At 47.2% G+C, this 25,342-nt stretch overlaps 1 protein-coding gene across 1 annotated transcript in view; it reads left to right on the top strand.

Annotated features, from left to right (window-relative positions):
• FAM131B (family with sequence similarity 131 member B) overlaps positions 1-25,342 on the top strand; it is a 64,257-nt gene that overhangs the window by 26,480 nt on the left and 12,435 nt on the right. Inside the window, exons 2-3 of the mRNA XM_024211811.1 lie at positions 22,692-22,801; positions 24,121-24,156. Of these exons, the coding sequence (XP_024067579.1) occupies positions 22,692-22,801; positions 24,121-24,156 (146 nt within the window). The remainder of the gene's footprint in view (positions 1-22,691; positions 22,802-24,120; positions 24,157-25,342) is intronic.

Below are 25,342 nucleotides of genomic sequence, written 5' to 3' on the forward strand. Positions count from 1 at the left end.
AGGGAGGGAGGGAGGGAGGAGGAGGACGTGCTCTCTCTGGCTGAGTGTCGGAGCCCCATGTAAGTGACACCGTCCAGCCGGCAGCACTGTTAGCCGCGCGTGCTCTGCATCGGGGGGAAGTCCGGACATTTACAAATTCCCCCCGGACGCTATTTTTAGCTTAAAAAGCCGGACATGTCCGGGGGAATCCGGACGAATGGTAACCCTAGTCTACACTCCAGCTGGGATGGTGCCTCTCAGCACAGATGAACAGAAACATGCTAGCTCTGCTCAAGCTAACACACTAAAAATAGCAGTTTGGCCACTCTGGCCCAGGGATGGCTTGGACTAGCTGCCCGAATTTAAGACCGCCTGATTCTGTGGGTACACATTCAAGCGATTAGCCCGAGCCACTGAGGGGACAGCATGAGGATTAGCTCACTGCTGCTATCTATGCTGAGCCTGTGGCCAATGGAGGACTTTAGTGTCTCGAACTGTCACCCTGGCACCTTTCATCCACATCAGATTAAAAGATTAAATTAAAAAAGTAATTGTGTCCACTAGACGTGTTTTGCTTTCCAATAAAGTGTGTGTCTGCACTCTGCTCTTGGGCTCTGACTGTGTTTATCCTCTCTTAGCGACAGCACATCAAATGTGCTCAGTTTTACAGCTGGTTGGAAGAATTTATTTTGGAGAAGTGTTATAGCCAGTGTTATGCAGCAAAGGTGGCGGAAGCTCGCTTTGAATGGGGAGTGGGTGGAGTCAGGGCAGCAGAGTTGAGGTGAGCAATCAGGATCTCAGAGATAGGAGAGGGAGCAGGGTGGGTGCTCTGCAAGGGGAGTGATGGGAGCTAGTGAGACCTGGCAGCAGGGAGTGTGTTTCTTACCTGCTCCTCAGCTAGGGTTGCCAACTTTCTAATTCCAGAAAACCAAACACCCTTGCCCTGCCCATTGCCCCACCCCTTCCCTGAGGCCCTGCCTTCCCCGTTCCCAACGCCCCGCCTCCATTCACTCCATTCTCCTCTCCCTCCATCGCTTGCGCTCCCCGTCCTCTCTCACATACTCATTTTCACTGCAAGGCCCTAACAGGCATATTTATAGTTTTGACAGATGTACTATGCTAAGTTCAGGTTTTATTTGTTACAAGACGCTAGAGCTGGCAGAAAAATAGTTAAAAAGGGTAATTTAAAAAAAAAAATTTCACAAAGGTTTCCATGATTCTTTCCCTCCCCTCTTCCCATTTTTTGTGACCAGCTCCATCTTTTTTGTTCACTAAAGTTATTGTAATTTTATGTGTGGAATTAGGACCACACATTATCACAGCTACAATGGGTCCATTAAAGGCCCACTCCTGAGCCCAAATACAAATCCATAGAGCACAACCACAGAAATGCATACCTGTCCAGATACCTATATAAATAAATCTGTAGAAACTGACTCCCACACCTACATGCAGATACACATGTGTATTCATGTGTACACATCTAGCATGCACTAACACATATACTTCCACATTATTAAATATTACAATTGTTGTTTAGTGTTTAGAGACCCCAAGGTCTCAGGGCTCCAGGTTGGTAAGTGCTGGACATACACATAAAAAGAGAGAGTCTGCAACAAAGAGTTCATAATGTAGCTAAACAAAGGTGGGGAGAAATGTACGATACATTGGCTCTTCTTCACTTACTAGTCAACAACATTCACTTTTTAAGAAATAATACATTTCTTTTAGAGTTCCCGTCTCTTTTAAAAACTTGTTATGAAATAAATACACACATATTTTATGCCATCAATTTTTTTGTGCGCAAGACAGCAAAACAGAAGTCAAAGAGTTAGGCTGCAAATTTTATTCATACAGGTATACACACATGCGGCAATACACACACCTCCCTACACAAAGACACACAGTCTCTTACACACATACAATGCATGCATGCACACACTTGCCTACACAGAGACACTTTTTCATACACTTTTCCAGGTCCTGCCTAAATCACCCAGCCGGAAAGGGAGGAGGGTAGGCTGGAGGGGAAAAGATGGGTGGGGTTGGGGGTGGGAGGAGAGAGGATGGGGAGGAAAAGAGGCCAAGGACGAGAGCAGGGCGGGGGTGAGAGGGGACAGTGAAGGAGAGAGAAGGGGGTGTGGGGGGTATGTGGAGTGGATGGGGAGGCAGAAGGCTACAGGTGTTTGAGGATGTGGGGGGCACAGGGGTGTATAGGGACATAATGGGAGTGCAGCAGTGTATGGAAGTGAATGGGGTGCAGGGCTGTGGGGGGTGAGGGACATGAGGGTGGTGGCTCTGGGAGGTGGAGAGGATGGGTGGGAGAGCGCTGTAAGGGGTACAGGGCTGGGTTGGGAAGGTGTGGGGTCAGGACAGGATGGGATGGGAAGGGATGGAGTGAGGGGGATGGGGGCCGGGGGGGGACAGGGAGGGATGCAGTGAGGGGGATGGGGGTTCAGCCCCATTCCCAGCACTCGGAGATGGGGATACACATACCTCGAACTCCTGGGTGCTGGCAATGGGGTGACAGACAGACCGCGGTTCGCCACAGGGCACACGCCACAGCTCAAGCCCAGCCACATGAAGAGCGTGAGGAGAAGAGGGCCAGGCAGCAGCGGGAGAGGCGTGCACCATGCGACCCTCAACAGCTGCCTGCTGAACACTTGCGAGTCTCACTCACGCTGTGCGGTGCAGTGCCGCCGCAAACCGGACAGTCAACGGCCCGGTCAGCAGTGCTGACCAGAGCTGCCAGGATCCCATTTTGACAGGGTGTTCTGGTTCAAAACCAGACACCTGGTCACTGTATCCTCAGCCTGATCCTGAGCACTGCAGTGGCCTCTCCAGCGCCTGTGGATCCCACTCTTGCCTCCACTTCCTCCTCTGGCCCCTCCTCACAAATGCACAGTTTACACAGAATGATGTGCTGGGGACAAATACCTAGATCAGCCCCCCCACAATATTTCCATTGAATGGGCGCTAGCCCCCACTGCTCCCAGTTCCACTGCCCCTGTTATACAGGAGATCAGGCTAAATGATCTAATGGTCCCTTCTGGCCTTAGAATCTATTAACAGAATCTGTGAACAGAAAATGGTAAATTTTGTTGTTGGAATGGAAATGTATTGTTACTGTTAATTAATTATATTTTCCAACAAGCCCTATTCAGTTTACACAGATATACTCTCTAACCACCAGCCCAACAGACTCAGCCTGGGCTCTGAGTGGCAAGCTGGGCTCTTTCCTCCTCCCACATCATCACAAGTAAACAAGGTTATGCAGGCCAAATTAGGCCTGTGTTGACTCTTATGCAACCTCATTGCCTTCACTTGGTGCCTCTGTAGCTCCTGTTCAGTCTCTTTTCTTCTCAGGGGGTTTGCACAGGGGTCACTGATTGGCATTTGGTAAACAATTCTGTTGATGAGGCCCAAAATGGAAAAGTACCCAGCTTGCACTCTCAGAGCTGTGCTATCTCTGCAGGGCTAAAAATGTAGAAAAGAGCAGTAAAAACTTATTTTTGTCATTAAAGACATGAGTTAGGACTCTAAATAGACACGGGGGTTGAAATTCATCTCTGTTAGGAACGTAAGCACAAGTAGGCTGACCAAATAGCAAGTGTCAAAAATCAGGACAGGATGTGGGGGGTAATAGGTGCCTATGTGAGAAAAAGACCCAAAAATCGGGACTGTCCCTATAAAATCAGGACATCTGGTCACCCTAAGAACACGGTGTTTATGTACTACTTCAGTTCCATTAAATCCCTCTTTTGAGGACAATAGTGCCTATGCTGATCCTCTGCAGAGGAGTGAATTACTACCAGGGAACAAACCTTTGGAGTCAAAAGGTGACATTTTTACACTCACAGGATTATAAGTGAATAGATAATGTCATTCAATCAATTTTATTTTATATATGTTTGAAATATCCAGGGCCCAAAACTAACCAAAGATTATAATATATGGGACCAAACCCCAGTAAACCTGCACCTGAAGATCTGCAAATAAATGCTATGGACCTGATATTTGATCAGGAATATTACCACTGAAATAAATGCAGTTCTACCAATTGAGAGGAAAATCAGGCCCATTTTTAATACACGAATGTTTCCAACAATGGCTGAAATGTAGCCCTGAGATGATTGTCTCCACTAGTTACTCTTCAAAAGAGAATATTCTGTTTCTGGCACCATTGCAGCCAAAGCAACATACATTTCCTCAGTCACTGAAAGAGTATCTCATCTTATACATTTAACTTTTTTCTATTCATGAATCACTCAAAGACTGATCTGAACTTCCACAACTGTATTTATTGTTTGCCGAATAGTTTATGAGGAGAAATGAATGAATTTCATTATTCAGGGGGTGTGATTGGTCAGCTAAGTTACGTTATAGTGTTTTTGCTCCCTGATGGGATGATGGACACTTTAGAAACAGGAGATTATTTGTAAAAAATTAATAATATAATATGATCCTACCAGTAGCAGTGGAGAGAAATCACTATGTTTATTTACAAATCACTTCTTGTATTATTTGACCAGCTTTAATCACAAAACACCTAAAAATGTGATAGGTACACACTCCATACCTGTATACAGTAGCATCACTTCCAGCTCCCAATGACATTTACAACCAGGACCAAGAGACAAAACAACATTTAAAAATTGTACTTTACCCTAAACCAAATAAGAAAAAAGACAGCAGCAGGCCTAATGTATGAGCAGGTGAAAGATTACAACAAACTAGATTGTTAGCGGGCCTGGTACAGATGACCTTATTAGAGTCAAATGAACAAAACACAGGCAGACTTACCAAATATAGTATCAGTGATTACAGACTGGAAATAGGAACTGAGAAAACATACGGCCCATTGGAAACCCAAGGAGAATGGACTTGTAAACATTATGACAGAAGAGAAATTTAAAACAAGGCACTCTTTCTACAAAATACAAAAGGTACAAGAAAGAGACAGAAATAGAAGAAAGTCACTAGAAAAAGAAAAAAATGACCCACTAAGAAAATCCCTGTATGTGTCTGGCAGAACTGAAAGACATGGCAGGACATATGGGACAGAATGTGACAGCCTGAGCCACTGAAATAGAAATGGGCAGTAATATAAAATGACCACAGTGAGATAGATTCATCCAGCCTAGCCCTTGGATGTTCCATGATATTTGTCACAATGTGGGTGAGTTCACATTGCTTTGGGAACTTTAACTTTTACTTTAAAAGTGGGCTGAAAAGGGAAACAAGTGTTTGTGATGCCCAACCTCCATTTTTATTTTGTTTTATGTTTTGCTTTTTTATGGTGTCTGATTTTTTTTTAAAATCTCTTTGATCTTTCCCTTAGAAATACTAGGATAACCACTTTGGCTTTTCCTGATTTGATGGAGGACCAGAGGACTTGAATTGAAGCTTTCCTGTCCTTTACTTGTTGAAGGGATGGTAGTGTTAAATTGTTAACAAAGAGATCTTTTTACCAAACTGTTTGTCAGATGTTTGAGTTAAATTTGTGTTAAACAGAAACAGAACCCACCCTTCCCTCCAAAAAAGAGCTTTAAATAAACATTCTGACTAAAATACTTTCCTATCTCAGTTGCTCAGGTTTCCTTTCCTTTCCTGTGATGCTACATCCTACTAGTTTGCCAGTCATCTGTAGGGTCTTCCAGGAGAACATTGGAATTTCTAATGTAAAAAACTGCTGTAAAAAAAATCCCCAAAAGACTCTAGAAAGAACAACAGCTACAACAAAAAACAAATAACCCCAAAAACAAAAAGACAACCCCTTTCAGCTCTTCCTTATACATTATACAGAAACAAAAAAGGTCATAAACTCAATTTTCTTTTCATTTTCTGGTTGCTCATCATTTTAACAGGGCAATCAACTTCCTCACATTTGGAAAGTGATACCCTCAAATTAGCTATGTGACCCATTCACCCTTTAAAACGCACTCATCAACTTTATATGTAGTTTGAGCAAGACCTGTGCTCTGGGAGAGGATAGAAGACCAGTTATGGAAGTAGCAATGGGTGATAATGATTAGTAGAGATTGGGATAAAGGTGAGTAAGGAGGGCAGAGAGAGAACATCTGAAAGGGAAAAAAGGTAAAATCAGAAAAGAAAAACATCTTGAAGGAGAAGAATGTTTTAGAAGGAAAAGTTAAATCTCATACACTTAAAAAATTAACATTGAGGGTGGAAGAGATGAAAGAAAAGATACATGAAAATATAGAAGGAAATGTGAAGACTGAGGGGGAAAGGGAAAGAAGCTAGAAAAACACAACCGTAAGGCAAACACTAATTTCTTTTTATAGAAAATTCGCTTTATCCAACATCATGTGATAAATGCACCTCCCATTTACCTTGGTGCAACCCCATTAAGTTCAATGATTGAGAGCAGAAGTTGGCTCTTTAAGTCTATGATTTAATGCTGTTTTGGCTGTTTCTCACAAAAGCAAATCTGAAACTATTCCTGACTTTGGACAGGAGGGGTACCCCCAGGCCTGACCCTATTTAGATGCAAAAGTTACCATCTCTTCTGCCTTAGCATTAACAGTTTAACACAGATTTTAGGGTTGCCAACTCTCCAGGATTGTCCTGGAGTCTCCAGGAATTAAAGATTAATCTTTAATTAACGATTATATCATGTGATGAAACCTCCAGGAATGCGTCCAACCCAAATTGGCAACCCTATTTTTTGCATTTAATTTCTGTGCTTTAAATGTTCACAAACCGGTTCTGATTTCCTTCCAATGTGTTCATTTTCCCCAAATGTTCATTGAATAATTTGGACAGATAATTTTCAGCTTGTGGGTCATTCATGAACTTTTCACTTTGACTATTCACTATTTCTAGTCTGCAATTGGTCACATATTATTGTTTCTGTTCCATCATTGAGTGACTGAAATATTTCATCAGGAGAATGATGAATGATAAATAAGGCACTTTTTAGTGTGAATTTGCAGATAAATAATTATGTTAAAATGCATGAAGCTTTTGGGATTTCCAAGGATTTTTGCAGATACCTAGCAATCTAACGTTAATAGTTTGTACAAATTGTTTGTGAAACAAAATTTTAATTCCTTGTAACTTGTGTGGTTTTTAAGGCAACAAGTGTTAAAGGAGCCTAAAGTAGGTAGGAGCCCAACTGTGATTGAAATTCAATTATTCACGATTATTTATATATAAACTGATTTTAATGTGCCATTATCCTCCCCAAGGAGGACGACTCACCATCTTATGGTTTATCACTTATGAGTTTTTCTGCATGCAAAGTCATTTTTTTCCTAGTGAGGAAAGTTTGCTTGTTTCCTACATGTCTGGTCTGAAAATGAATTAAGCTCAAACCTAAAAAAACCCTCAATTAAAATTAACCTTTGGACTGAGACAAAACATAGGATGTTTCAGCCTTAGAGGAGCAGGGGGTTGGACTAGATGACCTCCTGAGGTCCCTTCCAACCCTGATATTCTATAATTTGAAGCCATCATGATGAAGTGAGAGCAGAGGCTTTACCTAGACTGATTGCGCTCTTTCCCATTCACAGCTGCTGCCATCACAGGACCAGATTGTTCATGGCCATTGTATGAATGGAGGAAGGGTCCATGGAGTCCTTCCCTCTTTTGCCCCCTTATGCAGGTGCCATGCATGTTTGAAGTTATTGCACTCTCTTGAGTTCAGCAACTGCTCCCTGATATTGCCCCCTAATGGAGGCAACCACTGAAAAGGAGCACACCATTGCATCCAAAGAACTTTACAACAGGCATGTTTCCCCTGTGCTACACAACTGACCTCTGAAAGACATTGTGCCTCCTAGAGTTTCCTTTGAGCGTGGTAGAGTCTGTACCACCTTCAAAGAGAGCCAGAGCCTAATAGCAGTATTGTCAAATAAAGCATAAGTTAGGCTCCCAAGTGGCTTAAAAAATCATGAGGTTTAATAAATAAGAAATTTATTCTGATTCTTCAGGTGTTTGAGCCTTTCGGGTTCACATTTTCAAGCCCTTCTCTGCAACTATGAGAAATGAAAACTTTTTTTTAAATGAAAGCTGAAATTTTTGTGTGTTCTCAGGGCTCCAGGAGCTAAAGCTTTAAGGAAAACACCAAATTCATGAGACTTAAAATATAATGGCAAGAGATGGCAACACTTTAATGGACACAATCTACTCTGTAGTAAGCTGCAGCTTTCCCCACTCATAGGGAGATTTCCAACAGAACTCAAACTGCTCTGTTGCCCTGATTAAATAATAGTGTCCTCAACCATAAAACTAGCCAGCTGGCAGTGTCTGGAGCATCCTTTTACAGATGTCCCAGAGCAGCTACCTCAAGAAAGGGAAGATCCTGGGAAATCCTGGACAGGTCGCTGCCCTACTCCACACAGGGCTATAATAAAAGTACTTGCTTCAATTGATATGGGAGAAGCAAAGAATGGGAGGAAGCTGGAAAGGGGCCTAGGGTGACATGGCAGACTTTACATAGCAATAAAGCAGTGGTTCTCAAACTTTTGTATTGGTGACCCTTTTCACACAGCAAGCCTCTGAGTGTGACAACCCCTCATAAATTAAAAACACATTTTTTATATTTAACACTATTATAAATACTGGAGGCAAAGTGGGGTTTGGCGGTGGCGACTGACAGCTCACGACCCCCACATACACCTCTACCCTGATATAACGCTGTCCTCGGGAGCCAAAAAAGCTTACCGCGTTACAGGTGAAACCGCGTTATATCGAACTCGCTTTGATCCGCCGGAGTGTGCAGCCCCGCCCACCCGGAGCGCTGCTTTACTGCGTTGTATCTGAATTCGTGTTATATCGGGTCGCGTTATATCGGGGTAGAGGTGTAATAAACTTATGACCAGGGGCAGCTCTATGTTTTTTGCTGCCCCAAGCATGGCTGTCAGGCGGCTTTCGGCGGTGCGCATGCGGGCAGTCCGCTGGTCACGCGGATTCGGCGGCATGCCTGTGGGAGGTCCGCCAGTGCCACACCATTGGCATCCCCGCCACCGAATTGCCGCCGAAGCTGCGGGACCGGCGGCATGCCTGTGGCATGCCGCCGAAAGCCGCCTGCCTGCCGCCCTCACAGCGACCGGCAGGCCGCCCCCCGCGGCTTCCCACCCCAGGCATGCGCTTGCTGCGCTGGTGCCTGGAGCCGCCCCTGCTTATGACCCCCTGTGGGCTCAGGACGCCCAGTTGGAGAACCACTGCAATAAAGGGTTGTGTTTGCTTGGGGAGGTGCATTCTTGTTAGAGAATAACCCAGAGGAGTAGAGGGAGGGAGGGGAATCTGGGGTGTGGAGGGTTTGAATCTTTTCTTTGTGTATCTGTGATTTGTCTCCTTCGGAACTGTGATTTTTGTTTTTTTGTTTTTTTGTTTTTATTTAATCAATATGTGCACTGAGAGATGCAGTGTAGTCAGCAGTCCCTTCCATGAACTGCGGTTTCCAGGCCAGGATTTAGGGAGACCCTGTGTTAACACTAAGCAATTCCCAGGGTCTGTTAGCAATTCTGGGCCAGAGAGGGCCACTGCTTCGAGAATCTTCCTTATGCTCATCATACTCTAGTCCTAACTCTTCTCTATTGAAATGTGTCTGTGTCTAAGCTCTAACGTGCCTGTCAGTGTTATCATACAATACTGAAACCTCACTTGTCTTTTAATCATGTCCCCCAACCTGCTTCTGCTCTATTCTATCCAAGGCAATAGCATGGTTTGGGGACACTGTTAAAATACTGGGTCCCAATTACGCTATTGGATGGAAGCATGTTTTGAATGTGAGATGGAATATCTGCAGGGTTAGTGGGTCTCTACCTCCCGCCCCCACATGGCTCTTATTGCATTACAGAGGGGCAGAGAGAGAGGGAGCACTGGTTTGCTGGATGACATGTGCGCTGCATCAGATGGCATTTGATTCCTTTTAGTTTTAGCTTAAGTAAAGTTTAGCTTTCTAAAAGGACTGAATTATTTTTCTCTACTATGAATGTCAACTGGTGAGTGTCCCCCGGTTCCCTTCATTGTCACGTATCTCCTCCTGGAGGCATAGGCGCCAACTTCCCCTCTTCCCGGTGGGTGCTTGGCCCCCGCACCCTGCCCCTGGCTCCACCCCCTTCCTATTCCCATTCCACCTCCTTTCCCCAAGTCTCTGCCCCTGCCCTGCCTCTTCTCTGCTTCCTCCCCTAAGCGCGCCGTGTCCCCGCTCCTCCCCTTCCCTCCCGGAAAGTCCTAAGCACCGCCAAACAGCTGTTAGGTGACGGAAAGCGCTGGGAGGGAGGGTGAGGAGCGGGGACGCGGTGCGCTGGGGGGGGCAGAAGGAGGCGAGGAGGGGGGAGCTTGGCTGCTGGTGGGTGCAGAGCACCCACTAATTTTCCCCTGTGGGTGCTCCAGACCCAGAGCAGCCACGGGGTCGGCGCCTATGCCTGGAGGAGCTTCCTCAGGCTCCTCTATGTGTCACAGCCAGACACTCCAGGCTCCCCACCAGTGCTAAGAGTCTGGGTAACAGGCAAGAGGAAATGCAAATTCTCATTGATTAGAAGAAATTTGATATAATTGGCATAGCTGAAACTGCTGGGATAATTCATGTGATTAAAGTATTAAAATCACTACTTACAACTAGGGTTGCCAACTTTCTAATCGCACAAAATCAAACACCATAGCCCCGCCCCTTCCCCAAGGCCATGCCCCCTGCACCACCCCTTCCCCAAGGCCCTGCCCCCCACTCACTACATTCCCCCTCCCTTGGTGGCTCGCTCTCCCCCACCCTCACTCACTTTCACTGGCCTGGGGCAGGGGGTTAGGGTGCGTGAGGGCTCTAACTGGGGATGCAGCCTCCATGAGGGAGCCAGAAATGAGGGGTTCAGAGTGCAGGAGGGGACTCCAGGCTGGGGCAGGGAGTTCGGGTGCGGGAGGGCTCCATCTGGGGGTGCAGGCTCGGGGTGGGGCCGGAGATGAGGGGTTTGGGGTGCAGGAGGGGGCTCCAGGCTGTGGGGTGGGGCAAAGGGGTTCAGGGTGTGGGAGGTGGCTCTGGACTGTGGCAAGGGGTTGGGGTGAAGCAGGGTGAGGGCTCTGTCTGGGGGTGCAGGCTCTGGGGTGAGGCCGGGGATGAGGGGTTTGGAGTGCAGGAGGGGGCCCTGGGTTTGGGGGGGGGCTCAGGGCTGGGGCAGGGGGTTGGGGCTCGGGATTGGGGCGCAGGCTTACCTACGGCAGCTCCCGGTCAGCACACAGCGGGGGGGCTAAGGCAGGCTTCCTGATTGTCCTGGCTCCGCGCTGCACCCCGGAAGTGGCCAACAGGTCTGGCTCCTAGGCAGAGGCGCGGCAGGCTCTCGCCTGCAGGTTCCCAGCCAATGGGAGTGCAGAGCCAGTGCTCGGGTGGCCCCCGCACCTAGGAGCCGGACCTGCTGGCCCCTTCCGTGGCACAGCGTGGAGCCAGGACAGGTAGGGACTAGCCTGCCTTAGCTCCACAGCACTGCCAACCAGACTTTTAACAGCCTAGTCGGCGGTGCTGACCAGAGCCGCCAGGGTCCCTTTTCCACCGGGTGTTCTGGTCGAAAACTGGATACCTGGTCACCCTGGTTACAACTGTAGTGCACTGAAAACTGAATTGAAATTGTAAGCTATCACTTTAAATACTCAGGGTTTTTCCTGGTTCTGCTTGTGGGCTAGGGGGCCTGTAGGGAAGTGTGTTGCCAATTTAGCTACTTTGTCACTCGGTTTAGTGACTTTTTGGTTTCCCTAGTGAAAAAATAAGTGTCAAAGTGACCAGTGACAAATCTAGCGACTTTCACTGCCAATTACAGTGACATTCAGAGAAAGAAGTCACCAATATGTAGAATCACAAAATCATTCAGAAGCAGCTCAATAGTGTTAATAAAATCCATTCCATGCTCTTCTTACTACACCTCTACCCCGATATAACGCGACCCGATATAACACGAATTTGGATATAACAGTAAAGCAGCACTCTGGGAGGCGGGGCTGCGCGCTCCGGCAGATCAGTGCATCAGTGTGTCTGGCTCCGACACGCTGCTCTGAGCGGCGTGTTAAGGGTGCCGGGCCGGGGCTGAGGGGTTGGATAAGAGGCAGAGGATCTCGGAGGCGGTCAGGGGACAGGGAGCAGGGGGGTTAGATGGTTTGGAGGTTCTGGGGGCAGGGCAATCAGGGAACGGAGAACAGGGGCATTGGATAGGGCGTGGGAGTCCTGGGGGTGATTAGGGACGGGGGCATCTCTGGCTTTGGAGGGGGCGGTCAGGGGACAAGGAGCAGGGGGGCTTAGATGGGGGTGGGGTCTTGAGAGGGGTGGTTAGGGGCGGGGGGTCCCTGGAGGGGATAGTTAGGGGACAAGGAGCGGGGGGGTTGGATGGGTCGGGGGTTCTGAGGGGTTAGTCGGGGGAGGGAAGTAGGTGGGGGTCGGATAGGGGGAGGGGCCAGGCATGTTTGCTGACTATTAATAACAGAAATGCTAGAGGCCAAAGCAAGTTCGATATAACGCGGTTTCACCTATGATGCGGTAAGATTTTTTGGCTCCTGAGGACAGCGTTATATCGGGGTAGAGATGTACATTCTTTTGCACACCAAGTCAATGTCATTACGTCTCAACTGAGTATGTCCTCGGAAGGAATCACATTCCAGGGCTTCTTGGGCTAGGATCACTATAATCTGCAGGTAAGGAAAAGTAGTTTGTGGAGGCTAATTAAATACTTTGCTAAAGCCAGACACACTTTGGAGAGAGCAGCACATTAGCCAGGGCTTGTTTTTATCCAGATGTGTTCTTTGTGATGCAGGGAAAGATGGCTAATGAAGCAGGCAGGGCAGGAGAGGCAAGTTAGCCAGTGAGGAGAGCTGCACAGATGGAAGGTGGGTTGGGATGATACAGGGCCATGTGCCCTAATGGGGCAGGGGCACTGTGCCTCCAGGGATGAAGCCCTTACTACAGAATCAAAGGTGGAGCTAGCTTGATTTTGTCTCCCCTTTACTCCTTCCCCTGGCTTGGCCTGGGGTTAGCTGCTCACCTGTTTTCAGAAATCAATCCCTGGGGAGAAAGGGGTACTTTCTTGACTCCCTGCAGCACCAAGCTCAGGTGAGGCAAATGCCCTCTTCCCTCTGGCTCTGGGCTCTCCCTTTCACTAACCCGTTGGCTCAAATCCAGGCTGGCAAGAGCTGCAGTGTACAAAGCACCCTTCCCAATAAGCAGAGGGCTGCAGTTTCCTTCTCAATGAGCAGAGGGCATCCTCCTGATGATGACAGCATACTGTTGTACACTTCTACCCCAATATAACGCAACCTGATATAAAACACGAATTCTGATATAACGCGGTAACGCAGTGCTCCGGGGAGCGGGGAGGGCTGCGCACTGCGGCGGATCAAAGCAAGTTTGATATAACACAGTTTCACCTATAACCCGGTAAGATTTTTTGGCTCCCGAGGACAGCATTATATCGAGGTAGAGGTGTAGTTGCTTCTGGTGTGCAACAGAATGTAGTAAGAAAAGCATGGAATGGATTTTATTAACACTATTGAGCTGCTTGTGAATAATTCTGTGACTCTACTTGCCTGGGCACACGTGCGTGTGTGTGTGTGTGTGTGTGTGTGTGTGTGTGTGTGTATTAGGACTGCAGATTAATTGCAGTTAACTCACGTGATTAACTCAAAAAATTAATCGTGATTAATGAATCGCACTGTTAAACAATAGAATACCAATTGAAATTTATTAAATATTTTTGGATGTTTTCTTACATTTTCAAATATATTGATTTCAATTACAACACAGAATACAAAGTGTACAGTGCTCACTTTATATGATTATTTTTATTACAAATATTTGCACTGTAAAAAATGATAAACAAAAGAAATAGTATTTTTCAGTTCACCTCATACAAGGACAGTAGTGCAATCTCTTTGTCGTGAAAGGTTTCAGAGTGGTAGCCATGTTAGTCTGTATCAGCAAAAAGAATGAGGAGTACTCTGCATGCATCCAATGAAGTGGGTTTTAGCCCATGAAAGCTTATGTCCAAATAAATTTGTTAGTCTCTAAGGTGCCACAAGTACTCCTGTTCTTTTTGTCGTGAAAGTGCAACTTAAAAATGTAGATTTTTTTGTTATATAACTGCACTCAAAAACAAAACAATGTAAAACTTTAGAGCCTACAAGTTCACTCAGTCCTACTTCTTCTTTAGCCAATCGTTAAGACAAACAAGTTTGTTTACATTTATAGGAGATAATTCTGCCTGCTTCTTATGCCGACTACCAAAGTGCCATGCGAATGGCTGTTCTTGCTTTCAGGTGACATTGTAAACAAAAAGCGGGCAGCATTATCTCCTGCAAATGTAAACAAACTTGTTTGTCTGAGCAATTGGCTGAACAAGAAGTAGGACTGAATGGACTTGTAGGCTTTAAAGTTTTACATTGTTTCATTTTTGAGTGCAAATATTTGCAATAAAATATAAGCATAAAGTGAACACTGTATGCTTTGTATTGTGCGCTGTAATTGAAATCAATATATTTGAAAATGTAGAAAACATCCAAAAATATGCAAATAAATGGTATTCTATTATTGTTTAACAGCATGATTAATCGCGATTAATTTTTTTAATCATTTGACAGCCCTAATATATATATAATTCTCTGTTAAATTCTCTGGAAATTTTTTAGTGACATTTTTGACTCCTTTTGAGTGCTTAAATAGCTACATCTAGTGACTTTTCAGGGTTTGTCTGGTGACTTCTTGGTATGTGGAGTTGGCAACACTGCGAAGAGCCAGTAAGGTGGGGTGAGTTGTGCCTCCCTGCCTTAGGGAGCAGCCTGCTTTGTGTCTCTCAGGTATGTGGTTCTTTTGTGTTATCGTTCTGAATGTTAAGCAATAAAGTAGTATTACTTTGCAACCCTCTGGCAAGAGTATTTTATGTTTCTATTTAACTTTGCTGTGTGCACGCCATGAACATAACAACAACCTGTTCAGGAAAGACAGAGTAGATGAAAAAGGTGAAGAGACTCTACATTAAAGACACCGTTACCTGTTTTAGAGATACTGATAAGTCAGAGGCACAGTATCTCGAATGTACAGGGATCAATGTGCTAAAAAGCAGGGGGTACTTTTGTAAATGATAGATAATTGTCTAACACAAAAGGTATTGCACCCAACACGAGGTAACTATTTTGGGCCTCATTATGATGGATAAAGATGAATTACTCACTGGACTGGAAGTTTTGTGGTTGCCATGGGGACCAGTGATCATGACCTGATTACATTCCAACTGGGCACTGCTGCAATCACTGCTGGAATACTGTGTCCAGTTCTGGTGTCCACAATTCAAAAAGAATGTTGGTAAATTGGAGAGGGTTCAGAGAAGAGCCACAAGAATGATTAAAGGAATAGAAAATCTGCCTTATAGTGATAGAGTCAAGGAACTCAATCTTTTTAGCTTAACAAAGAGAGACTGTCAAGGGGTGACTTGATTACAATCTATAACCTACGTGGGGAACAAATATTTAATAAAGGACTCTTCAATCAAACAGAGAAAGGTATAACCAGAGCCAATGGCTGGAAGTTGAAGCTAGACAAATTAAGACTGGAAATAAGATGTAAATTTTTAACAGTGAGTGTAATTAACCATTGAACAATTTACCAAGGGTTGTGGTGGATTCTCCATCACTGACAGTTTTTAAATCAGGATTGGATTTTTTTTAAAAGATCTGCTCTAGGAATTATTTTGGGGAAGTGTAAAGGAGTTCACTCACTGCAGGTGCACCTCCTTTCGGAGAGGTCTGGGAATGAGCACTCGCCCTGTCCGGCACCCACTTTTGCTGGTTGCTCGGGCTGTGGCCCTTCATGGTCTTGTAGTCATAGTCTATCAGGGTTGGAAGGGATCTCAGGAGATCATCTAATCCAACCCCCTGCTCAAAGCAGGACAAATCCCCAGACAGATATTTGCCCCAGATCCCTAAATGGCCCCCTCAAGGATTGAACTGACAACCCTGGGTTTAGCAGGCCAATGCTCAAACCACTGAACTATCCCTCCCCCCTGCCTTGTCTCTCTTTGTGATTCAGAATGCACCATCATCGTGACTCAGTCGTCTGTCCAGGTCACTATATAGTCCTCTTCTGGAGTAAAAAAGTCCACCATACACTATTTTAGACAGTCTTCCATTCCAAATCTCTAGGTCCTGTGCCACTTTCCCAGTGGCTGACTGGGGAACCCAGGCCCTCCCTCTACACTGGGTTCCCACCCTGGAACCAGCAGCCTAGCTTTGCCAGTTCCATTCCATGCTGCTGTTTCCTTGGGCTTCTTTCTTCCCCGCAACTTCTCTGGGTTGACCCTTCTTTCAGGGCTAGGATCCCAGGACTTACCCTCTCCCCTGGGTATCCTCCTCACCACCTCTTTGTTCCCAGAGAGTTACTGCGGACTCCCCTCTCTGCAGCCCTCTGCTTCTGTCAACTTCCTGCCTTTATACTAACCAGGGCCGGCTCCAACTTTTTTGCCGCCCCAAGCAGCAAAAAAAGCGCCGCCCCGCCGTAACACCCCCCCACCCAGTGCCATGCCACCGAAACCCCCCCGCCGAGCGTCTCGCCGCCCAACAACCGCCGACCCCCGCCACGCTGCTAAACACCCCCCACCCCCCCGCCGCGTTACTGAACTCCCCCACACAGAGCGCCGCCGAACACCCCCTGCCGAGCGATGCGCCGCAGAAACCCCCGCGAGCGCCGCGCCACCAAACAGCCCCCGCCCCGCTGCCGAACACCCCCGCCCCCGTGGAGCGCCGCGCCGCCAAAACCCCCGCCAAGCGCCATGCTGCCGAACACCCCCCACCCCCCCGCCGCGCTGCTGAACTCCCCCGCGCAGAGCGCCGCCGAACACCCTCCGCCAAGCGATGCGCCAAAGAAACCCCCGCGAGCACCGCGCCGCCGAACACCCCCGCCCCCGTGGAGCACCGCGCCGCCGAAACCCCCGCCAAGCGCTGCGCTGCCGAACACCTCCGCCCCCCGCGGAGCGCTGCACTGCTGAAGCCCCCCCACCCCGCGCCGCGCTGCTGGAACCCCCCCCCCCGCAGAGCACCGCGCCGCGCTGCCCCCTGCCACCCCAAGATTGGCCGCCCCTTACCAGGTGCCGCCCCAAGCACGTGCTTGGTTGCCTGGTGCCTGGAGCCGGCCCTGATACTAACCAGCCTGCTCCGGCTTAGTTGGGCTCCATTAAGCCTGGCTCCCCTTCCAGGTGCACCCAGGTACCATTACTGGCCTCTTAGGCCCACATTTAACCCTGTCAGCATCTGTGTGGGCTACACACCTCATCACAGGAAGTCCTATGACCTGTGTAACACAGGAGGTCAGACTAAATGATCACAATGATCCCTTCCAGCCTTAGAATCTATGAATCTATGAAAAATAGAGGACAGTCCCAACCAGTATATATATCTTTCTTGATTGTGATATATATAATTACATATATAATTACACTTGCTGCCTTCATGAACACAACTGATTGTGAGGAAAAATTTAGACAGAAAAATATGACTGAAAATTGGGAACTTTTAAGAAGAGTTTTTTTAGCTGGCCAAAAAGACATGATTCCACAATCAAGGAAGAGGACAACTTTGGCTAAAAGCCTAGATGGGTTCAGTGGTGAAGTGATAGCAGCATTTAGAAATAAAAGAATAATATATAACAAATGGAAAAAAGGGGAATTAGAAAGCAATCAGTATAAATTAGAAGCTATAAAGTGGAGAAAATGTGTAAGGAAAGATAAAGACATCAGGGAAAAATCCATGGCTGGCAGGGCTAAGGATAACAAGAAGGAGTTTTTAAAGTACATTAGGAACCAAAGAACTCCTAGAAACCTTAGAAATCAATCCATTACTATACGGAGATGGTAAAAATGTTAATAAAGATGCAGAAATGGCAGAAGTGTTCAATAAATATTTTTATTTTGTATTTGAAAAGAAGCAAGATGATGAACTCATATCACATGGGAATGATGAAGTACTTTCCAGGCCATTATTAATTAAGGAGGATGTTAAACATTTTTAAATCAACAGGCCCAGATAACTTGCACCCAAAAATCCAAAAAGAGTTGGCTGACGAGACCTCTGGCCTACTGATGTTCATTTTTAATACAGTTTGGAATATGGGGGAAATTTCAGAAGACTGGTTATGCCAATATTCAAAGAGGGCAAGCAAGATGACCCAAATAATTGCAGGTTGGGGAAAATAGTGGGAAAAACTGATACAGAATTCAACTGATAAAGAATTAAAGGACAGGAATATAATTAAGGCCAGTCAACATGGTATGATGGAAAATAAGTATTGTCAAACAAACCTCATTTCATTTTTTGATGAGATTGCAAGTTGCATTGATAAAGGTAACTACACAGTAACTGCAAGGTAACTGTAATATACTTAGGGCTTGTCTACACAGGGAAAAACCCAGAATAGATATTGCACAATAGGTATTGCTGAATAGCTATTCCTCAATAGTTTGCTGTGTGAACACTCTTACTCTGCCTTTGTGTGGTTTAGCTTAATCCACTTTGGCAGTGGATAAACCTAAACCATAAATAGACACTCTTAGTGTGTAATAAGAAGGTCCACACAGGAACTTACTGTGGAATAGCTATTGGACTTCAAATTCACACCTTTCTTTATTCTGCACTTAGACAAGCCCTTAGACTTTTGTAAGGCATTTGATTTAATACCACAGTACATTTTGATTAAAAAATCAGCACTATACAATATCAACAAAGCACACGTTAAATGGATTAAGAACTGGCTGACAGATCTCAAAACGTAGTAGTCAATGGGGAATCATCATCAAATTGGCATGTGTTTTTAGTGGGGTTTCACAGACATTGGTACTAGGCCCGATACTTTTCAAAATTTTCGTCGATGATCTGGAAGTAAATAGAAAATCATTGCTGATAAAATTTGCAGATGACACAATGATTAGCAGAGTGGTAAATAATGATGAGGGCAGGGCAGTTATACAGAGCAATCTGGATCACTTGGTAAACTGGGCCCATTCAAGCAATATGTGTTTTAATACAGCCAAATGCAAAATTATGCATCTAGGAACAAGGAATGCCGGCCACACCTGCAGAATGGGAGACCATATCCTCGAAAGCAGTGACTCTGAAAGGATTTAGGGATCACAGTGGACAAGCAACTGAACATGAACTCTCAGTAATGCTGTGGGAAAAAAAGACTAATGCAATTCTTGGATGTATAAACAGGGAAGTAGTGAGTAGGAGTAGGGAGCAGAGATGGCATGGTATTTACCAGAAGTGGGTTTTACCTGGTAAAATCATGGGGGAAACTAGTTAGTCCCAGTTTAAGGCATTTTCTATTTTAAAAACAGTTTCATTAATGCACACTACATTCCACTTAGTTTTAGTTACATATTCAAGTTATGGTGACATAAGGCCGTAGATTTGTAGATTTAGAGTTGTACAAATAAAATGTAAACCTGCAGTGAGTGTAATACTAATATAAATAATTGTAATACTGAACATTGGAATGTCTGTATACATTCTGGTTCGATATTTTCTCAAGAAAGTTGTACATGTCATGACTCATTTCAGTTTTCAATATTATATAAACAGAAGTCAAAAATATTTGATTATATGAAAATGACAATAATGCAGAGTTGCAGGCTTGAAGCATTAAGCAATCAGAAGCATGCAGAGTTGCAAACTACTAGTCCAGGTCCACTTGGCCATGCAGCATCCTATAGCAGAAGACCAACTTTGTAGTGGATAGACGCACCTATTCCTCAGTTTTGAATGGATGTATTCAAAGTTTGAAAAGATTCATTCTACGCTTGCTGAACTTGCTGGCCACTGATGCCATTATTTTTCGCAATTTAACCTAGGTTTAAGCTAGTATTTACCCTGTCCTAAACTAGTTTTTCCCTGGAAATTGCCAACCCTGGTAGAGAAGTGGTTTTACCTCTGTCCATGGCATTGGTGAGATAAGTACTGGAATACCATATCCAGTTCTGGTGGCCACATTTTTTTAAATGATGTTGGAAAATTGGAGAGGCTGCAGAGAAGAGTCACAAATTTGAGAGCTGGAGAAAATGCCTCACAGTGATAGATTTAGCAGTGAGAGAGCTTATCAAAAAGAAGACTGAGTGGTGACTTGATTATGGTTGATAACTACCTTCACATGGAAAAAATGCTGGGTACTGAAGGGCTCTTTAATCTAGAGACAGACAGAACAAGAACCAATGGCTGGAAGTTGAGGCCAGACAAACTCAAATTAGAAATAAGGCACAAAATTGTAATAGTGAGGGTGATTAACCACTGGAATAAACTACCAGTGGTGGATTCTCCATCCCATATCAGTGCTGGATACCTGTCTAAAAGATATGCTTTAACCAAACACAAGTTATTGGGCTCAATATAGGGATCAGTGGATGAAACTGAATGGTCTGTTATATACAGAGGTCAGTCTAGATCAGGGGTCGGCAACCTTTCAGAAGTGGTGTGCCGAGTTTTCATTTATTCACTCTAATTTAAGGTTTTGCGTACCGGTAATAAATTTTAACGTTTTTAGAAGGTGTCTCTCTATAAGTCTATAAACTATTGTTGTATGTAAAGTAAACAAGTTTTTTAAAATGTTTAAGAAGTTTCATTTAAAATTAAATTAAAATGCAGATCTTATCAGTTTAGTGCAGTGGTTCTTAACCTGGGGTGTACGCACCCCCTGGGGCAGGGCCGGTGCAAGGATATTTTGCGCCCTAGGCGAAACTTCCACCTTGCGCCGCTCCCCCCCACCCTTGCACATCGGTTCATTGAGGGGCAAATCCCAACAAGCCTTTATAGACCCCAGGGGCCAGCATGCCCAGGGGCCAGCCGTACCCAGGGGCTATTCCCCAGACCAGGTTCCCCCCTCCCCACCCCCTGAACTCCCCTGGAGGGTGCACAGCCCCCCCGCGAGCCCTCCCCACCCCAGTGGCCCCCGCCCCCGAGTCCACTCACTGGCTTTGCCGGGCTTGGGCTGCTGCAGCAGCTCGGCAGGGAGGAGCCGCCTTCCGGAGGCACCAGAGAGCCAGAGCATCCCGCTTATGGCGGCAGCAAGCCCCAGCCATGGAGGAGCCAGCGCGGTGCAGGGTGGCAGCAGCCCTGCAAAGGCGGCGGCAACGCTAGCGGGGAGCAGCCATGCCCCCCCCGCCCCTCCTGCCCAGGCTGCGGCCCGGTGCCCCCCCCTCCGGGGGGCTCCTGTAGGCTGCAGCAGATGCATGCAGGCGAAAGCCCCCATGCGCCCCCAGCTCCCCCCTCGCCTAGGGTTACCATATTTCAACAATCAAAAAAGAGGACGGGGGGGAGAGCCCCATCCCCATCCACTCCCTCCCACTTCCCACCCCCTGACTGCCCCCTTCACAACCCCCAACCCTCCCCCGCTCCTTGTCCCCTGACTGCCCCCTCCTGGGACCCCTGCTCCTAACTGCCCCCCAGAACCTCACCCCCTACCTAAGCCTCCCTGTTCCTTGTCCCCTGACTGCCCCCTCCTGAGACCCCCCCCACCCTAGCACCCTACCCCCTACCTGTCCCCTGACTGTCCCAACCCTTATCCACACCCCCGCCCCCAGATACCCCCCCCAGGACTACCACACCCCATCCAACCCTCCCCCTGCTCCCTGACTGCCCCCCCGGGACTCCCCTTACCATGCCCATGCCGGTCAGACGCTGGCTCCACGTGGAGGCAAAACATGCTGCTGGGCTGCCGCGGGCACAGCCAGGGGCGGCTCTAGCTTTTTTGTCGCCCCAAGCACGGCAGGCAGGCTGCCTTTGGCGGCATGCCTGCGGGAGGTCCCTGGTCCCGCGGATTCAGTGGCATGCCTGCGGGAGGTCCGCCGGTCCCGCGGATTCGGCGTACCTGCCACCGAATTGCCGCCAAATCCGCGGGACCGGCGGACCTCCCGCAGGCATGCCGCCAAAGGCTGCCTGACTGCCGCCCTGACAGGGACCGGCAGGATGCCCCCAGCGGCTTGCCGCCCCAGGCACGCGCTTGGGGCGCTGGTGCCTGGAGCTGCCGCTGGGCACAGCCCCTGCCCTGCAGAGTGCTGAGGCAGTGGGAGGGGGGGAGCTCCGGAAGGGGCAGCGGCAGCAGCAGCTCACACTCCCAGGAGCCGCAGAACCCGGGAGCGGTGAGGGGGAGCCAGGGGGCGTGCCTGCCCAGGCTGCAGCCCGGTGCCCCCCCCCGGGGGGCTCCTGCAGCGGATGCATGCGGGCGGCGGTCCCCATGTGCCCCCCGGCTCCTCCCTCGCCACGCTCGGGCTCTGCGGCTCCCGGGACTGTGAGCCGCTGCCGCCCTTCCCAGAGCAGGCTCAGGGCCCCGCACCCCGGCGGCTCACACTTCCAGGAGCCGCAGAACCCGAGTGCGGTGAGGGGGGAGCTGGGGGGCACGCCTGCCGCCGATCTGGGGTCCCAGCCGCCGGCCCTGCTCAGCCTCCTTCCGGCCTGGGGTTCCGTTCACTCAGCCGGCAGCGGGCTGAGCGGGGCCGGCGGCCAGAACTCTGGCTGGCAGCCGCGTGCCAGGCAAAATCGGCTCGCGTGCCCACCTTTGGCACGCGTGCCGTAAGTTGCTGACCCCTGGTCTAGATGATCTAATGGCCTGTTATGGCTTTAAGCTTTATGAATCTATGACACACACTCCTGCCTTTGCTGAACTCTGAAGTAAAACCCCTTATAGCACTTTTTAAAGCGATGGAAGCAAGAAATCCTGACTGGATGTTTTGTCCCTGCAGGGAATGAGGTGATTGCAGTGGACTGGAAGGGACTGAAAGATGTGGACCAGATCAATATGGACAGCACCAGCTCATTGCATGGCAGTAGCATCCACCGACCCTCCACTGAGGTGAGTGCCCATCCTATGCCCAAGGGGAGAAGACTGGAAAGTCTCAACCCCACTGAATACATATAAAGGGTCTGGGGTCACCAACCTCAGCTGGGAAAGGCACAAAAGTCTTACTTGCACTAGAGACTTTGGGGCATCAATTTTCAGAAATGAAAGCTTTGATTTTCAGTTCCTAGAGTAGAACATGAAAAGTAGCTCAGGGTGAGTCTGAAAACCATTTCAGTCTGAATTGCTTGAGTGCTGGCTTAGATGGAAGGCCCTGGCATAAAACAGATCTACACTGTTATGGGGAAACAAAGAGCCTTTTAGTCTCTCGTTACATTTTTTTAGGGGGTATTCACGGTTAAATGCTGTTAAATTATTGGGCAGTATCTCCTGTGCTGATTCATTTCTTGTTTTGAATGATGCAGCTTCTGTAATTTAACACATATGAATTTTCTGTTTTGTAATGTCCAGTGCATGCAATCACAAGACCTTTCACATTAAACAAAAAGATCAAGGCTCTTTTTATTCAATAGCTATGCCACGTTAATTTACAAAGCACATACAATTTTACACATTACAAAATAACAATATATAAGAATTGCATCTTGATTCAGCATTTCTTCAACTGTGGAGTATAACTGCCAGAAACTCCTGTTTTAGGGAGTTGTGCTACAAACAGGAGATAAGTAACTCAAGGAGATCCTCAATGAACTAGCACTATAATGGCAGAAGGGGACACTTGGAACTCGTTTGCAGAAGGAAGATTGGCTTTGTGTGGATGCATTTAACCATTTCAAGAGTGAATGGCTTTGTAGCCTGTTATAGAACCATTTTCGTCTGAAATATTCCAGTTTTCTAGCTCGCCTCTGAGTGAGTCCAAGGGCAGTGCAGCTCCCACAGAGGGTTATGTACTTGTTACTGCCCTGAAATAAGGACCTGACAAATTCACCTTCTTTGAAAATATCTGACATTGCCAGTGTACAATGTTCAGCGAAAGAAGGCAGTGTGAATGCAGGGGGTTCCTATCAGAGGGTTATATATTGTCTGTCTCTCTCTCTTTTTCCCTCTCTGTTTTTTTGTATATTCCCAATCCCTTATGTCATTAACCATGGCCGCATACATACAGACACCACAGTGATCAGGAGGGAATGAAGCTGGGACCTTCAGAACCAAAAGCACAAGACCATACCACTTGAGCTAAAGGAGTAACTCCTTTATCTGTGAGTAAGTAGCAGGCTGTTATAATCATTAGGACCAGCCACTAGAGAAATACATGGTCGCACACACTACACCCATGTGTTATATTAACATGTTCTCTTTCTTCTCTTCCATAGCAAACCCGGACAGATTTCTCCTGGGATGGTATTAATGTGAGTATAAACCCTGAAGCCCTCCTCCTTTCATGAGAGGCAGCAAAGGAGCATTTGCACAGCTGATGAGGATGTTCAAGTTTCCACCTAGTGGAAGCCCATGATTAACAGAATGTGTCTAACTCTGTCACTGTGAATAGTGAACACAATTATGGAGATATCTCTGGGGGCCCAGAGTGCCACTGGAGTTCTGGGCATCATTATGGGGTGTCTGGCTGTTGATGGACCTTGCAGTAAAATTTTGGGGAGTATCTGTGTGCTGGTGGATTTGGGTTGTCTTCAGGTCCCCTGTTGTTTTGCTAGTGAAGATAGCTGTGGGATCTGTAGGTGCCATTGGATCTTGAGCTGTCTCTGGCCATTTTTGGGTGCCTATGTGTGATCTCTGAGGCTGCTAGATTATTCTGGGTGCTTTCCTGGGGTTTCTGGGTATGGCTGGATTATTGAAGTATATCTGTAACATATCTGGCTATTAATACTCTTGGTCAGGGCATAATATCACCTTCAGAGGTTAGGAAGAAATTTATCCTTACAGGACAATGTTATACAAGGAGGTGTTTAGGGGTTTCATGCTTCTCTCTGGAGTATCCAGCACTGACCACTGTTGTCAACAGGGAGGGAAAAAAACAACAAGCAAAGGCATAGATTAAAAACAAGGCTTTTTCCATACACCGTAAGAAAAGAGAAAGGATACAAACCATTGCTCCCACTTATCCCCCTTTTAGCAGGTCATCTTTAAGCTGCAGTGACCATATTTGTGTTCGTTTTCTCTGCTCGCTAGTGCAATATCAGTGCAGGGGAAAGTTTCCTGGGTGCTGAAGCCATTTGTATTGGTTCCCCCAAAAGTATTTCTAGCACTGGCAGCTCGCGAGATGTGGGCTCTGAAGTTCATGTCATATGATTATTAGGACTGCTCAGGAATGGAGCAACCCACACCCCAAAGGTGCAAGCAGTGCGGTAGGGTTGCCAACTTTCTAATGGCACAAAACCAAACACTCTTGCCCCGTCCCCTACCCCACCCCTTCCCCAAGGCTCCGCCCCTTCTCCAAGGCCCCACCCCCCTTCACTCCATCCCCTCTCCCTCTGTTGCTCGTTTGCCCCTACCATCACTCACTTTCACTGGGCTGGGGCATGGGATTGGGGTGCAGGAGGGGGTGAGGACTCTGGCTGGGGGTGCAGATGAGGGGCT

The sequence above is a fragment of the Terrapene carolina genome, unplaced genomic scaffold, assembly GCF_002925995.2.
Source record: "Terrapene carolina triunguis isolate 2854851 unplaced genomic scaffold, T_m_triunguis-2.0 Scaffold740, whole genome shotgun sequence".
NCBI classification, from domain to species: Eukaryota; Metazoa; Chordata; order Testudines; family Emydidae; genus Terrapene; species Terrapene triunguis.